Below are 16004 nucleotides of genomic sequence, written 5' to 3' on the forward strand. Positions count from 1 at the left end.
ATCACTATAAAAGAGTACGTGTAATCCCCACACACTTGCTCTATCATACAAAGTAATTATCATGACTCATAATATAGAAGTGGAAATAAAACAAAGCAATTGCCCAGTGTCATTCAATGCAAGGATGATAGGTTAGCAAACTATAGGGAGATCAAGGGGTTGTAGCCTGGACATAAGGTAAGAATGATCTTGGAAAAGAGGAGTTGGTTCTACAAGCTAGAACTAAGCCTAGTTCTGTTAGAAGGTGAGGAAAGAGAAGGATATGTTCATCCCCAGATCTTGCCCTTGAAACTTGTAATGCCACTCACTGTTTGGTCTAGTTCCAGTCTCAGTCCTGGAGAAATATACTGAAAAGTGCACAGTTTAATATTGTTCTGTGGTTTATATCATGCCTGTGTAGCCTAAAAACCACATTATGATGTCAGTGTTTTAAAAGTCTCATGCCAGCAACCCTTCTGATATGCCATGCTCTCTGCCCTCAATGCAGCTAACATGCAAGTTGCCTTCAGCTTTGACATTCAATCCATGTGCCTCATTTAAGCTGGTCACACTTCCCAATCCCTTACAGTAGATTTTTAATTTGACAAATTCCGCAAAAAACAAACTGTGGCTATATTTCAGCATCTGTAGACTGGTACAGTATTCCCACACTAGTGAGAGAACCATCCCAGATATGCCTGAGATATTTTCTGAGAACAGGACTTCTAGATCAGACAGCAACTTTTAGGTGGGCTGAATTATGGACTTAATAATGGTCACTGCTAATTTCTACCACTCTTTTTTTTAATCTGTAATGATATATCATTCCATCCCAATATTGCCTTTCCTGATTCTGTTAGTTGAGAAATTTCCTCCTTGCATTTCTTTTTTCCCTCAAAATTTCATTCACTCTTTCCAATATCCCTCAGTTTCTGTATGCATAAATACATAAATATATATAGAGAAATATGGGCTACATCACAAGAACCCCTCAATTTGCACTCACAATCCCTGCATTACTCCATTTAGAAGAGTGGCAGGAAGTGCCAAGGTAAGGAGTGGAGTGATGAGGGAGGGTTACCTTTGGAGAACTAACCGATCGCCTCATCATATAAGACGTTGGCTCAGCATATATCTCCTCACTCCGGGGAGGCACTCTTTCAAAGCGGGCACTTGGAGACCTGACTGGGGAGTATACTCTGGCTCTGCTGTAGGAACCTTGGCTTGGCGAGCGGGGGACCGACCGGGAACGAGGCTGGAGTGACATCCTCCGCAGAGAGTCTGAGGCAGCATCCATTTCATCATAGTACACTGGTGGCCGTGTGGGGCCTGGAATCCAGATGGGTACATCTTGTCTGCCATAGCTAGGCTGTTCCTTCCAATCCCGCAACTGGTACGAGCCACTGTTGCGGAAGGAGTGCCGTTTGTCATCCACTGTCCATTGAGGGCTCACACGCTCGTAGGCAGGCATAGAACAGATACTGTCAGGGCGCACACCAGGTGGATAGTATTGGTAATCCTCAGAGTACTGGGGTGAATAGGGGGGATAGTAGTCAGGGGCTCTTCGGGACATTGGATAGAACCTGGTAGGGCTAAATGCCCCAAAGGAAGAAAAAAAACATTATTAGATTTGCTCAAATGACATTTGGGAATGTGTTCCCAACAATTATATTTCAGCCTACATTCTCTGATGAACACTGCTAATACAAATTATCCAGCTCTGCGTTAAAATCCAGATGTTTATACAGACTTTTGTTTTTAACTTAAATCCTAAAATGATATGTATAACTGCAAATGCCATTTTCTTATGCACTTCAAATGCTTAACTATAAATACTACTTATTGGTGAATCTCAAGGTATTACCACCACCATCATCCTTATCATCTGTTATAGTTATAATCTTTTTATTGCTCTCACTCCTGCATGCAAGCCACCTTTTTATTATGATACTGTAGGTGGTATATATCTGTTTTCTGAAACAGTATATAAGGTTCTGAGGATTATATGGCTCAGTTGTAGAACTCAACAGTTTTTCCATTTTTAGGGAATACACAGAGTAACGCTGGACTTTTACACATTGCATTGCAAATTTGGAGACTTGGTGACAGTCTGCAAAGAGTTGTTGTATGTCTTTCGGGCTGTCTGCAAAGAGTCAGAGAGATTTGGCTGGCACCATCTCTGATGTCTTTTTGTTGCCAAATGAAAAACTTTTAAAAAAATTGTCAGACCTGTTAGATGTTTATCTCTATTTAATGTTTTATCCTGAACACTTTTCTTTGCTCTATAGTTTATTATTATTTATTATTCAGTGCAACTGTGTGACCGGACATAGACCACAGAATCTCATTGAAGGACCCAGAGTTTCCTAGATAGAACATATTATTCAAATCTGCAAATAATCAGATCTGTAACAGTTAAACCCACAAATGTGGAGGCTGACTGTGCTTCTCGTGGAAAAACTTAAACATGGAGTCTCCATAATTTTGTAAGACACTAGCAAAATTAACCATCCTGATCCTTTGTAAATAAACATCTACATGCTGTGGCGCAGGCGGGAGAGCAAGCCAGCTGCAATGAATCACTCTGACCAGGAGGTCATGACTTCGAGGCCCGCTCGGAGCCTATGTTTGTCTTGTCTTTGTTCTATGTTAAAAGGCATTGAATGTTTGCCTATATGTGTAATGTGATGCGTCCTGAGTCCCCTTCGGGGTGAGAAGGGCGGTATATAAATGCTGTAAATAAATAAATACATCAGTACTGATTTGATGTTGCAGTGTACACATTCCTTTTTCTTTTTATTTAGTCAATGGGTCCTTATTGTTTTCAGTCAAGGCCCTTACTATTTTCCCTTGTTTTATTTCCAGGGTAATTATACCAGAGTTTTGACCACCGCACCTCTGGAGTTCCTCAGAAGATGGAGCTCCACGGCGTAGGTTCACCCACTGCTGCAGCTGGGTCATGGAGCTCTTCCTTTGGGCAATCTTCTCAGGATTGGTCCGAGGAGCAAAGCTCCGATGGGTCACAGCAGTCTCACTGTCATGCTGTGGGAAGGCCATGCTCCCAGGACGGCTTGGGGAAGCGTACTGCCAGCCATTTGGCTGTGCAGGTCTCTCCACTCCAGCTGGCATCCGAGAGGCTTCTGGATAAGGGCTACCAGGCTCAGAAGGAATATCTTGGCTGACAATGCCATTGGCTTTGACCATGGGCTCCTTTTTGCTTTCTACTCGCTCTTGTTTCCTTTCAGTCTTCTCAGAACCACGGCCATCACCTTCTCCTCTGGTCTTTGCTTCTGGTTCAGCTTTGGCAGAGTCCCTGGCTGAAATGCTGCGATGGTGATTCTTGCTAGGAGGGATGTTTTCAGAATCAATCTTCTCGTGCCTTAAAAGGATGGAAAAGTAGGAGAAGTCACAATCATGGCTTTGCTTCATAACTTCATCTATCTTAAAGAGTGGGATCTTAGCTTTAATGAGCTTTGGTCAATCTCTTGAAAGTACATAATTACTAACCTCACAAATTTATTTGATTTTTAGGCACTGCCATTTTCCCCAAAACATTTCCCATGTTGATTAATGACTTCAACCCTATGTTTCTTTACATCCAATTGAAAGATCCTTGTTGTGTTTTGTAGAGTAGCAACTTTCAGTAGTTTCAAATCTGTTTTCTGTAGGCTTTATGAATCTTGTGTGCAATAAATACAATACTTAAAGACTTCAGTGAAAACATCTTAATGGAGGAATCAAGATGCAGTGTGACATCAACAGAGCAAATTATCACTAATAGAACAGATAATGGACATCAGATTTCCAAGAGACAAACATAATATTCTAAAAACACCATTCACTCTTGCCACTGCCCACTGATTTCATCATAATTCAAAGGAAATTCAAATATCCTACCCTGTTCTCACATGAGTTAGCCTTTTTTCTAAAGAGACTGCCAGTGCCAAACAACATCTGCTAAGCCAGGGTGGATAAAGTGTAGCCTGCACATTTCCCACATTTTTTAAAATCTCCAAATGCTCTCTGGGGTTGTGTGGGAGCATTTTAACCATGTTCTCTGCCCCCATCCCATGTCACTTTAGGCATTTTAAACAGGAAGTGAACAGGCGGTTATTTCTGGGTAGGGTTCCCAAATATCAAAGCCTGAGAAAAATTATCCAATTTTGGTGAATTCATCTCCAGGCAAGAGGAAATTGTTACTGTTGTTGTTGTTGTTGTTGTTGTTGTTGTTGTTATGATTATATCCCACTTTTCTCTCCATAAGGAGACTGAAAATGGCTAACATTAAAAGCATTACAATACAATTTAAAATATACAAATATTAAAACAGTATTAAACATCATTAATATCAAAAACAATTCAGATTAAATCTATAAAAACATCAAAAATGACAGTAGCACCTGACACGATCTTAAAAACCTTCTTCTTCTTCTTCTTGTTTTTTTTTTTAAACCCTGTCTAAATAAAAAGGTTTTAGGCTGTTCTTAGAAGGACAGCAAGGAGGAGGTCATTCTAGCTTCCCTGAGCAGAGAGTTTCAGAGTATCTCAAATCTCTGGCTCAGTTAGACATTGTTGGCCATACAGACTTCCTTTAAACAACTGACCTCTGAGCTGGTGGGATTTGCACCCGGGCAGCCTCGCCCATGGCTTGAATCCAGGTTTCCTGCTCCTCGCTGTTCTCAGCACTGAAGAAATAAGTCCTGATACCAGCATGTTCAGCCTGGGGAGAGAGTGACTTCTTGTTATTGCCTGGTGTCTCTTCCATCCAGCACACAGTCACCTACAGAATGGACAGAAGAGGAAAACACAGGGGGGGGGGGGGGGGAGAGAGAGAGATGTCCAATTAGCACCAAAGTGTTAGCTTCTGATCAGAGGAGAAACCACATTTTTTAGTATTTCCCACATATGATTTCAACCAGTTTTATTTATGTTTTGTGAGATAGTGAAAACTGGAATGTCTTTCATTTCAGGTCACATATCCCAATGACTGCTGATTTATGTTTATATATGTTACAAATGTTTCTCAGGGTTGGTGGGAAATGGTATGTGTGGGGTTTTTTTTTTTTTAAAAAAAAACTTTTGGATTGGAAACCTGGGCAGAAATTTGCATTTGGTGTTATCAATTTTTAAAAAACATTAGACATATTCATTAACTTGTGTCCACTTCCCTAAAAACTGGGCTATTGACAAAGATCATTTGTCAATATCCCAGGGTTTTGGAAAATGGACACAAGTTAGTAAACAGCTTGTTTTACACACAAGTACAAAACTGTTGACCAAATTATGCATTGCCTCCCCCGATGACAACATCGTACAGTAATTTGCATAAAATGTGCATGTGCTCATTTAAATATATAGACGCAAATCTGGAACAATTGCTGTAAAAGAAACAGACAGATAAGACATTTCACCATAGCAGAGCAGAATGGGACTTTGTGATCCATACCTGTCAGTCCCCTATACACGTAATAAATACTGATTCAAGCTCCCTGCTCTTCTGCCTTATATTTCATTACATTTAAACTGTACTTGGACTGCATAGCTTTTCAAACATCTTAAAACAGATAACTGTATTCTGGCAGCCCTTCAAAGAATAGGATATAATATTGACCATGACAACATCTGTGCTTCTTCCCAGCAGCATGCAAGCACCCCGGAAATTGGATGGTTTCTTCCCCGTGCAGCACATGCATGGGTCTACAGACAGAAGAGCATGCAAACTTCTGTTCTGATATGAAATGCCAGCATTTGGTCAGTTACATGTGTATTATGCACTTAGTGTGGCAAAATCAGTTTGTGTTGCCTAATATCCTCTGGAGTATCAATTAAGCAACAAGCAGGAATCCTAATTATCTCTTCTTCTTCAAGGATAAAGCTGTTCTCACTATAAACATAGCAAACAACAAGGCTTAGAAAATTAGTTTGGGTTTTTTTTAAAGCAATTAGTTCTTAATGTTAAGAAACAAATTCTATCCTGTTATTTTAAAAAGAGAATACCCGTCGCGCTATTCCTTTTTTTTAGGTTAGCTTTTTTAGGTTTTAGAGAATGACATAAAACTAAAAATTATCTACAAATGCTTGAAAATATACTTTACACCAAAAAAAGGCAATGTCATTCATGTTTGTTCATTGTTTTTGAGATATAACTTTTCCCAGTTTCCTTATTCCCCAGAATATAGGTAACTATAACAGCTTCCACTTTTAAACTTAAAAGTATTGTTTTTTCACAATGAAATCCATAACAAGTGAAAGCATAACTCATTGGTGGTGATCAAGGGTCTTGGTCAACCATAATTTCTCAAGCTCAACCAAACCAGGGTAAGATTTCCTAGCAGGCACCAATTTGTGATCTAGTCTTGAGGTATTTAAATCTGCCTTCCTGAGAAAGGCTAGGATGAGGAGGAACATTCAGAACATTTATAATCCTTTCCAAATGCTTTATCTTTCTTCTAAATATATCCAATAATTTGACTGCAGAGTGGTTATATTTATTTGACACTAATATGATCCCCTTCATTATGACATGATTCCTAGAAGATTTAAACTTTTTTATTTCAGCAGTATCTACAATTACAATGTTTGAATGATATAGGATGAACATTAATCTTTCTTAATGATCTTCTTCCTGTGATATAGAGAGATTTTGTCAGAGACCACAATCTTTTTACTTTGCTCTATAGAAATCTCTGGAAGCCACTGGGGCCTTTTCTTCATCCGTATGGGGCAGCCTATCTCAACTTGAAGTTCAACAGGGACAAATGCAAGATACTTCACTTCGGCAGAAAAAATGGAAATCAAAGATACAGAATGGGGGACGCCTGGCTTGACAGCAGTGTGTGCGAAAAAGACCTTGGAGTCCTCGTGGACAACAAGTTAAACATGAGCCAACAATGTGATGCGGCTGCTAAAAAAGCCAATGGGATTCTGGCCTGCATCAATAGGGGAATAGCGTCTAGATCCAGGGAAGTTATGCTCCCCCTCTATTCTGCCTTGGTCAGACCACACCTGGAATACTGTGTCCAATTTTGGGCACCACAGTTGAAGGGAGATGTTGACAAGCTGGAAAGCGTCCAGAGGAGGGCGACTAAAATGATTAAGGGTCTGGAGAACAAGTCCTATGAGGAGCGGCTTAAAGAGCTGGGCATGTTTAGCCTGCAGAAGAGAAGGCTGAGAGGAGACATGATAGCCATGTACAAATACGTGAAGGGAAGTCAAAGGGAGGAGGGAGCAAGCTTGTTTTCTGCTGCCCTGCAGACTAGGACACGGAACAATGGCTTCAAACTACAGGAAAGGAGATTCCACCTGAACATCAGGAAGAACTTCCTCACTGTGAGAGCTGTTCGACAGTGGAACTCTCTCCCCGGGGCCGTGGTGGAGGCTCCTTCCTTGGAGGCTTTTAAGCAGAGGCTGGATGGCCATCTGTCGGGGGTGCTTTGAATGCGATTTCCTGCTTCTTAGCAGGGGGTTGGACTAGATGGCCCATGTGGTCTCTTCCAACTCTACTATTCTATGATTCTATGATTCTATGATTCTATGACTTGGTGTTTTCCAGATGTTTTAAACAATTCTTCCTATTCATATTGACCTTTGGCAATATTGGACTGGGCTGCACAGAGTTGTAGGTCAAAACATCAAGACGACACAGGTTGAAGAAAGCTAGTATAGGCCATTTCTTGGTCATGTCACAATATTACAGGCCTTCAGATGTTTTTGGTCTACAGCTTTTATCAGCTTTAGCAAACATAACTGACAGTGAGAGATTGTGAAGTTGCAGTCTTCTAAAAATGCCCAGAGGCCAATAGTTACTCAACCTTCCTATCAAACCTAGGAAATGTTTTTTTCAAGAATAAAAATTGGGTGAGTATAATTTATAGATCTAAATGCAGAAAAGCTGATTTATTTTCATAGAGCAGGTAATCAGCTCTGATATATTTAAACTCAGATATTTTTTTAAAACAAACAAATACCCCTTATAGTGTATTTGAAACAAATACTCTATAATATTTGTCCTTTCAAGATCAAAACCTTTCTAGGCTTGGCTAAATCTGAATTAGTTCAGCTCATTGATTATCATTTGTTTAATTCTAGTTTAATTAATACTGAAATTGTTTCAGTTTTTCTTTTGCCATCAATACTTTTCATTTTAATATGGCTTTTATTGTAACTAAATTATTATTATTATTATTATTATTATTATTATTATTATTATTAATAATAATAATAGCCAAATAGCTCTCATTCCTGTTACTACAACTATTCACTTCATTCAAATATTTTGCAGTGCTGAAAAATGTCTTATTATTTTTTTTTAAAAAAATGCCCATCATCTCTAGTTCACAATCAGTTTGCCACTCATCACGCCAGTGAGTTTTAGGTGATCTTAGAAATATTTGCCTTTTAATTGTCATTTTATAGATTTAGAACTTGTAGAGACTTTCAGATTTTGTAGGCTTTCAGTATAGACACTATACAAAAGAAGGCCTACAACTTGGCTGTACACAAAACATGGCGTCCATACACTGGAAATAAGAGGCAAACACATTCAGATAATTTCCTTCTTCATCAGTTTATGTGGATACATACCTCTGCATTGCTATCAGTCTCAATGGTTTAGAAATTTGTAAGTGTTTGATCAGCCACAAAAAGAATTCCAGAATCTCCCCATCCCACTTTCCTTTGGGAATGATTGTAGGTGAATAAAGCATGCAGGATCATTTGTACCCATCCGAAAGTGATCTTTCCTTTCCAGGATGCATGCATTTGGAAGTGGAAGGAAAATACTACCTATTTGGTGCCTGGGTGATGGCATTGCAGACGGGTTATCAGAAGAGATCTCCTGTCCGGGGGATCCTCGCACGGAAAAAAAGAGGGAAGATAGAGAACAGGTCAGCCACTCCCAACAAGCAATCCAATGGGGAGGAGTATCAAGCAGGCGAAGCGCAGCAGGAGCAGAGCTGGACCTGTGGAAGGGTAGCTGAAGCCAAACTAGGCACATGCTGAAAGTTTTTTGAGCCTAAAATTAAAGGGTCACTTTGGCCTTATCTGAGCTTAAAATAAGCCACGAGGACGGGGTAGACCATTCCTACGTATCTGAAGCCATGGGCCTAAGCCAAGATTTCTGATATGCTAGAGAGTAAACTGGGTATGCAAGCATGGTAGCAGCAGGACATGCCATAAACAATATTGCTCTTTAAAGGTGCAATGAAGGAAAGCAACAACACAATCTAAGCTGGTCCACTCAAGACCATATAAGTCTATCCAGTCAATGACAACCTTCCTTTTGAACTTGGATTGGAAATCCTCTTCCCAACTTTTCTTAATGATTAAATACACAAAATGTGGGTCAACCACAACTGGGTTTCTTCTGTCTTGCTACCAAACATAAGGAAAATGCATCAAAATCAACATTAGCGTTATTCAAGCAGAGCACTATGGGACTTATTATGAAGCAAGGCATTTTTACTTCATAGTAGGTCCCACTGAATTATGTGAAATTCACTTCAAAAAGATGCTTATTGAGTTATATTATCATTTAATAGTCTACAAATCCTACAAGAAATTACTAAAATCTATATATTCAGTTCACTGCAGAAAGTGTACTTTGGGTTCTTGAAGACATTTTCAGGTTCAGGTGGACATGGAAGTTTGATCCCCATGGGAGTTTGACCCCTATTAGGAAAAACATAAATGCTACTCCCCCATATCAGATCAGAAAAGCACTGTTCCAAATTGAACTTTGCCTTGTGAGACTGACAGTCCATCCAGCACCCCTGGCGCCAGTGAAGCTGTCCAGAAAGCAAGCGCAGACCTCTTGTCAAGGCAACACCATGGAGAAAAGACATTCCCTCCCAGTACACAATTCTCAGTCAAAGGTGGGCAAGATGCCCAGCAGCATCTTTCAAGGCTAATGAGCTACACTTGGAAACACCATGCCTCTGATCAAAATACTTCTTTCTCTTCCCCTCTATAGAGCTGTTAGGAAGAACTGCAAAGAAAATAAAGGTATCAATAGTTTTAAACCCTTAAAACACCATTACGTTTATTCTCATTCATCATCATTAAAAACAGTACAAATACCATAGTTTACACTCATAACACATCTGAGCTTTATTAGTGCCATTTCAACAAACAGTATGTAGTATGTCAGTAATATGATAAAAACAAAATTATGTAGTTTTGTTTGTGCATTTGGGCGTGCTGGATTTGTTTTGCATGGGAGACACTATCTCCCAAGTCCCAGGTGTGGCTGTACTTTGTCTAATTACTTTCTAATTAGTTTTCAGTGCTCCAGTTTTTGATACACTTTTTTAAAAAAGCACTATATGGTTTGTTAGAGAGGAATGACAGCTTGGTACTCTTCAGATGTTTGGGACTGCAGTTATCACACACCCCAGGCAGCATGGCCAATGGTAAGATGTTATGGCAGTTGTGCTACAAAATATATGGAAAACACTAAATTGTCTTTTCCTGATTTGAAGGATTGATATTCATTCTTCGAAGAGAAGACAGAATGCATCAATTTTTACAAGACAACCCCCCCCCCCCACACACACACACACACACCCTGGCAGCCATCATGCTACTGAACATGATGCTGAGTTTGGGCAGCAACCTCAAAAACCACATTCGTCTTCAGGCATTAAACATAGAATTATGCTTCAGGAGGTTATTTATGCAGCAGCAATGTAGGGGGCAGAAAACAGGCAGTGAGTGTGTGTATCACCCACCCTTGCTCCTTAAGTTTAAACACACACACACACACACACACACACACACAGAGTCATATTGAAAATATTCTGTAGAAACATATATTCACAACAGTTGCAAGAAGCAAAGGTTGCTTGATCTTGCACAAGGAATACAGGCAGCCTACATTTATACCATCTCTGCAGCAATCCTCTACATTTAAATTTCACAGCTGAGTTCACTCCTCCTTTAGAGTCATAATCCTCACATCATTGAAATTCACCACATGGAAACCAATCATGTGCTAAGTAAATTACAATCTATTGCCTTTCCTTTAACACACTAGTAGCTGAAAATAGTTAAAGAGGAGATATCTGACTATCCGTCAGAGAATCAAATCAGGCTCACTATCAGGTTACTGATGGGTGAAAATCAGCTTCCATAAGTCTTCAGTCTTTAATTTTAAAAAAAAATTAAAAAACCAAATAATTCAAAGCCAACAGTATAATTGTTACTAAAGAGTCATTCTCTGCTTCTTCTTAGATTTACTGCATGACGTGAGCCAAATCCAGAGCCAGGGCCAGTCATACCATTAAACTGAGTGAGGAAGTCAACTGGCATAGCAGATCAGGATGTTAGGGAAAGGCAGAAAAATGCCTTCTCTTAGATTGATGCATCCTAGTATGCATCAAGCAGAGCTTCTATTGAACAGACCTTGGGAGTGTTATTTTGCTGGATTATTGCTCCCTGGCTTTTGATAGATGTGATCCAGAAAGTCACTATAGTCTAGCAAAAACCTGCTACAATTATCCTTTATAAAATGGAGAGGGGAATCATGTTTTTAAATAGGAATAAATAGTTTTAAACTGTTTAAAAATCAATCTGTGGGTTTTTCTCCCACAGTGCAGCTTGCCCAAAGTCCCATGAACTCTCCATCCTTTTGCTACCTAACCAAATATCCAACGAACACTGAGGTCAGGTCAGGTTTTTTGATCAACAGAAGAGGAAGTATTTCTATGGCTCTTCACATCTTATGGCTTGTACAGCCTCTGCAGTAAATATGTCAGTCAACAAAACATGCTTCTCCCTTGGAGGTCCAGGCTCAGAAACAGCCTCAAAATCCCCGTAGCAAGCTTGAGGGACCACGGGCAAGCATCCAGAAATAATGTAGTTTAGCTGCCATGCTCTTCCCTTTTGGGCAACAATCCTTCCTCCTCAGTAAATCTTCAATGTCATTATTTAGGGAGGGCGTGAGTATAGCTCTTTCAGGCAGTTCTGTAGGGACTTTATGGGAAACATGAAAGAGAACAGAATTTGCAGCAGCAGCTCAATTCCCTGTCCAAAGAGCTAGTGCAGATGGGCTTGCCAGTATCACAGAAGCATTTTAAGGACAGAACAGTTTTCAGTAGGAAACAATAAATGAAAAATAGTCCCTTCAGCTCCATATATTTCCTAACTTGCTTTATGAGAGGCTTTAGAGATAGATCACACTAGAATTTATTGTTCACGACTTCCCTTAGAAATGCTACACAGGCAATAATCCCCTCCCACCCTCTGCCTGACATCCCACCGGAATGAAAGGGAATTTGGAAGCCAAGTTAAAATAAGTTAAAATAACTAGGTATGTTTAGCCTGGAAAAGAGAAGGACAGCTGTCTTCAAAAATCAGAATTGAAGAGCTGTCTTGCAAACCACGAAGCAAGTGTATTCTCATTTGCGCCAGAATGTAGGGCTTGAATTCATGGGTTTAAATGACAAAGAAGGAGACTCTAACCAAATCTTTAAAAGAACTTCCCATTGGGAAGAACACTGACAGTGGAACAGACTGCCTTGGGAGGTTGTAAGCTCTTCTTTCCTGGGGGTCTTTAAGTAGAAATCAGAAAGACTGAGCAGGGTGTTGGACTCGTGAATGGCCTAAACATGAAGCAAACTACAACAAAATGCAGCACCCCATTTAGATGCCAAAAATTGGGATGAGGGCAACTGTTATTCCTTCTGTGTTCCTGGTCATTCCATTCTGCTAGAAGACAGAGCTGAGCATGATATGTAGCATGTACCCTGCCCTTTATATTAGCTTACTTCCTTCCTAGGCTGTGAAAGATTCTCTTGTTGTCCAGGTGTCTAGTGGATCTATTGCTATGGAATGGCAAATCTACTCCTAATTTAACTTTGTAGTGTCCCAGACTGGAAAAATTCCTGCTCAGCTGCTGTTGAAGGAACAAGAATAAATTCCTGAATTGATTCTCATCCCTGCTGCCACAAGTCTACTAGTTGTCCCTTCTTTTGACAAGGACTGAAGTAAGTTTCAACTGCTAATGTGGAATGGGAACAAGATCTTGCCCTTTGCTTCAATTATCAAAATATTTTGAGACAAAAGATGGAAATAATATTTGCAATTATTTACTCCCAGGTTAAAAATGGGTTTTCTAACAGTTAGGAAACTCCACCAGGAAGAACAATAGATCAGTATGAATTTTTCGTAATTTTCTCTTGATATCAAATAGATGCAGAGGAATTATTACACAAATAGAAACATGTGTTTTTTGCACAAAAACTGTTTTTTGTGTAGATAATTCCCTTACAATGTTTCAGGATACTTGACTACAGGGAGAATAATGCAGAGAAATATTGTTTTTTCTTCCTGTAGTTAAAATTAGCATAATTATTCATCTTCACATGAATTTTCACTGTTACCTCATTGGACTAGATGTCCTCCAAGGCACCATCCATTTCCAGAATTCTGTAATTCTGATATCAGCATTAGCAGTAATAACAATGCTTTAATGCATTGCCTATCCATTTCATTATTCCTTATATCTCAGTAAAGTAAGCCAACATGATCTCACTCAAAAGTAGTTACAGAACTCGTGGCGGAGTTGAGATCTGAACTGGATCCACGGCTGTCTCCCAATGCTTTCAGAACAGAATAAAGGAGGATTGCCAACATTTCACAGCATTGCTACCACTGAAGTTCTGGAGTACTGAAGAACATTTTGGGATATCATGGGCATGAGGGAAAAAAGTGTTAAGTTTGCTCATACTGAAGAAGGAACTGATGAGAATTATGTTCAACATACTGAAAGACACAGTTTTCTCTGCTAATTTGGGCTCTAAATTGTTATCTGTATTGTTCATTTTCTGGTGAATATCAAGACCAGATATTTACACTTTCAATTGATTCAATGCATCATTATGCCTGTTTTTTTAAGGAACTCTAGGAGAGCTTTATCAGAGCTCAATTTTTGGACAGCTCTTAGAAACCTACAGAATGACCAAACGAATTTATGGGAGCTGATCTACAAAAAACAAACATTTCAAGACTTTGGGCTTTTACATCAAGCGCTTTGCATATTTGAAATGCTAAGCTTTCAACTTTACTTTATATGCTGATTTGTCTGCTCTTTCCTTGCTACTTCTTACTAGAGCTACATCAAGAAACTCCTGAAATCAAGTGGCAAAGAAATTCCTGGACTCTGTTACTTCAGGAAATACTCTTTTCACACAGAAAACCAAGTTATCAAATAAGAATACTGCATTCAATCTTGACATGTCCATCTTCCATGTGAGGTAGAACTTCTGATAGAAAGAAGTAGTGGAACAAGTAGGTTTCAGTGGCTGCCTGAAGTCTAGGAAACAATTTTAACTTGATTTTACTCGAGCCTCCACATTAACCTTAGTTCCTTGTTCTGCTGAGAGCCTTGGGTTCCTGCCATTTCTGCAGCCTTGTCCATCTGGAACTCAAGCTCTAGATCAATCCATTTTATCTTTGATGTGGATGATAACAACAATAACAACCCAAGGGGTTTACAATATTGCCAAAACACATAATCATCTAAAAACATACTGTAAAATACAAATATTAAAACATATTTCTACAAAATACATATTAAAACACATGGAACAAAGATTAAACATAAGACGCAATAAGCTATTTAGTCATGATATCCCAATATGGGTCAATGGTCTGGCAAAACTCTGCCCTTCTGAGATTCGCTGGGCACAGGATGCACACTTATGCCACTTGAAACAACAGTGCCATAGTTGCCATGGCAACAAAGCCAAAACTAACGATATCTGAGAGGGACAACGTCACCTGCTTCAAGTCCCTTCAACTCACATTCCTGAAGCCAAAATCCTGAGCAGTGGAAGAGCCATCCATAATACCTTCTCTCCACTTCAAGGCTTTTTTGTCATGTTTGATCCATCCTATTCCAATTGGATTTCCTGTTCATCTCCTGAAAGTTCCCATGTACCTGAGTTCTTGAATCTTGATTTTGGGAGCAGGAGAAGATTCTACTGGGTTCCCACTCCCTCTTGTCCAGCTATTAAAAGTACATGAGCCAAGCTTCTATCTGGGGCAGTACTTTCTGTGCCAGCTTGATAATTACTAAAATATTTGTTTTCTAATTTTAGATGTAAACTGACATACACTTTGAGAACATGCTTGCAGCGGAACTGTTTCAAATGGGTCAGACCTACTTTGGCCTAAAGTACTAGTTTTAGACCTGAGGTATAGCCGTAAATCTTGACACTCTTATTTCACTGTTGCCTCGGGAATCCCTACCTTTAAGGCACAAAATCAGAGTAGGAATGTTGAGAATTTCATTTCCATTCATTTCCAGTACAAATTTATCAAAATTTCTTCACATTTGGGATAGAATGAACAAAAAAAATTAATATGGGAGGAACTGAAATTAGATTTGTTCATCTAGATCAGTGGTTCTCAACCTGGGGTCCCCAGATGTTTTTGACCTTCAACTCCCAGAAATCCTAACAGCTGGTAAACTGGCTGGGATTTCTGGGAGTTGTAGGCCAAAAACATCTGGGGACCCACAGGTTGAGAACCACTGATCCAGATCAAAAGCTTCAATCTTAAAAGGCTGGGTTTGAATCCCTGCTTATTCAGCCAGGTTAGTGCTGAAGTATGACTATCACCTTTTTTCTGAGAAGTTTTTCATCTTTAATAATGCATGGGAAGCAGGAACTAACTCACTTCTTTAAGCCAGGAATAGCTGCACCCTCTCAATTTGATAAATGAAATAAGAGATAATTTTGTTTCAGCTGGGTTTTTTAAAGGATTTAGCAATAGTAGAAAACTTTGTATTTGGAGGAAAAGACTTGCAATGTAAAATATGTGAACATGGAATGAAGAAAAACTCTTTCCATTCATAACTCACTCGAAGCACTTGCATAAATACTGGAACAGAAGTGTTGTTCTGTCAGTCCAAATCCCATTTCTTATTCTGTCACACAGCAAGAGCAGACCAATTTCCAACTTTCAATCATGCCTCTGGACATATATCAATGTACACCAGGCTACATCCATGAGATACTTCAGCC

General features: G+C 39.4%; 1 protein-coding gene across 18 annotated transcripts in view; it reads right to left on the reverse strand.

Moving 5' to 3' along the window:
* Window positions 1-16004, reverse strand: part of plekha6 (pleckstrin homology domain containing A6) — a 260994-nt gene that overhangs the window by 46887 nt on the left and 198103 nt on the right. For 11 of the 18 annotated variants that reach the window (XM_062978516.1, XM_062978526.1, XM_062978521.1 and 8 more), the window contains 3 exons: window positions 4584-4759; window positions 2876-3358; window positions 1061-1571 (listed from right to left, as the gene is read on the reverse strand). In XM_062978516.1, the coding sequence (XP_062834586.1) occupies window positions 1061-1571; window positions 2876-3358; window positions 4584-4759 (1170 nt within the window). Of the gene's footprint in view, window positions 1-1060; window positions 1572-2875; window positions 3359-4583; window positions 4760-8763; window position 16004 lie in introns of those variants that run through there. The other 7 variants (XM_062978522.1, XM_062978532.1, XM_062978518.1 and 4 more) reach the window with 3 other exon arrangements.

Source organism: Anolis carolinensis, chromosome 4 (assembly GCF_035594765.1).
Source record: "Anolis carolinensis isolate JA03-04 chromosome 4, rAnoCar3.1.pri, whole genome shotgun sequence".
Lineage (NCBI taxonomy): Eukaryota > Metazoa > Chordata > Lepidosauria > Squamata > Dactyloidae > Anolis > Anolis carolinensis.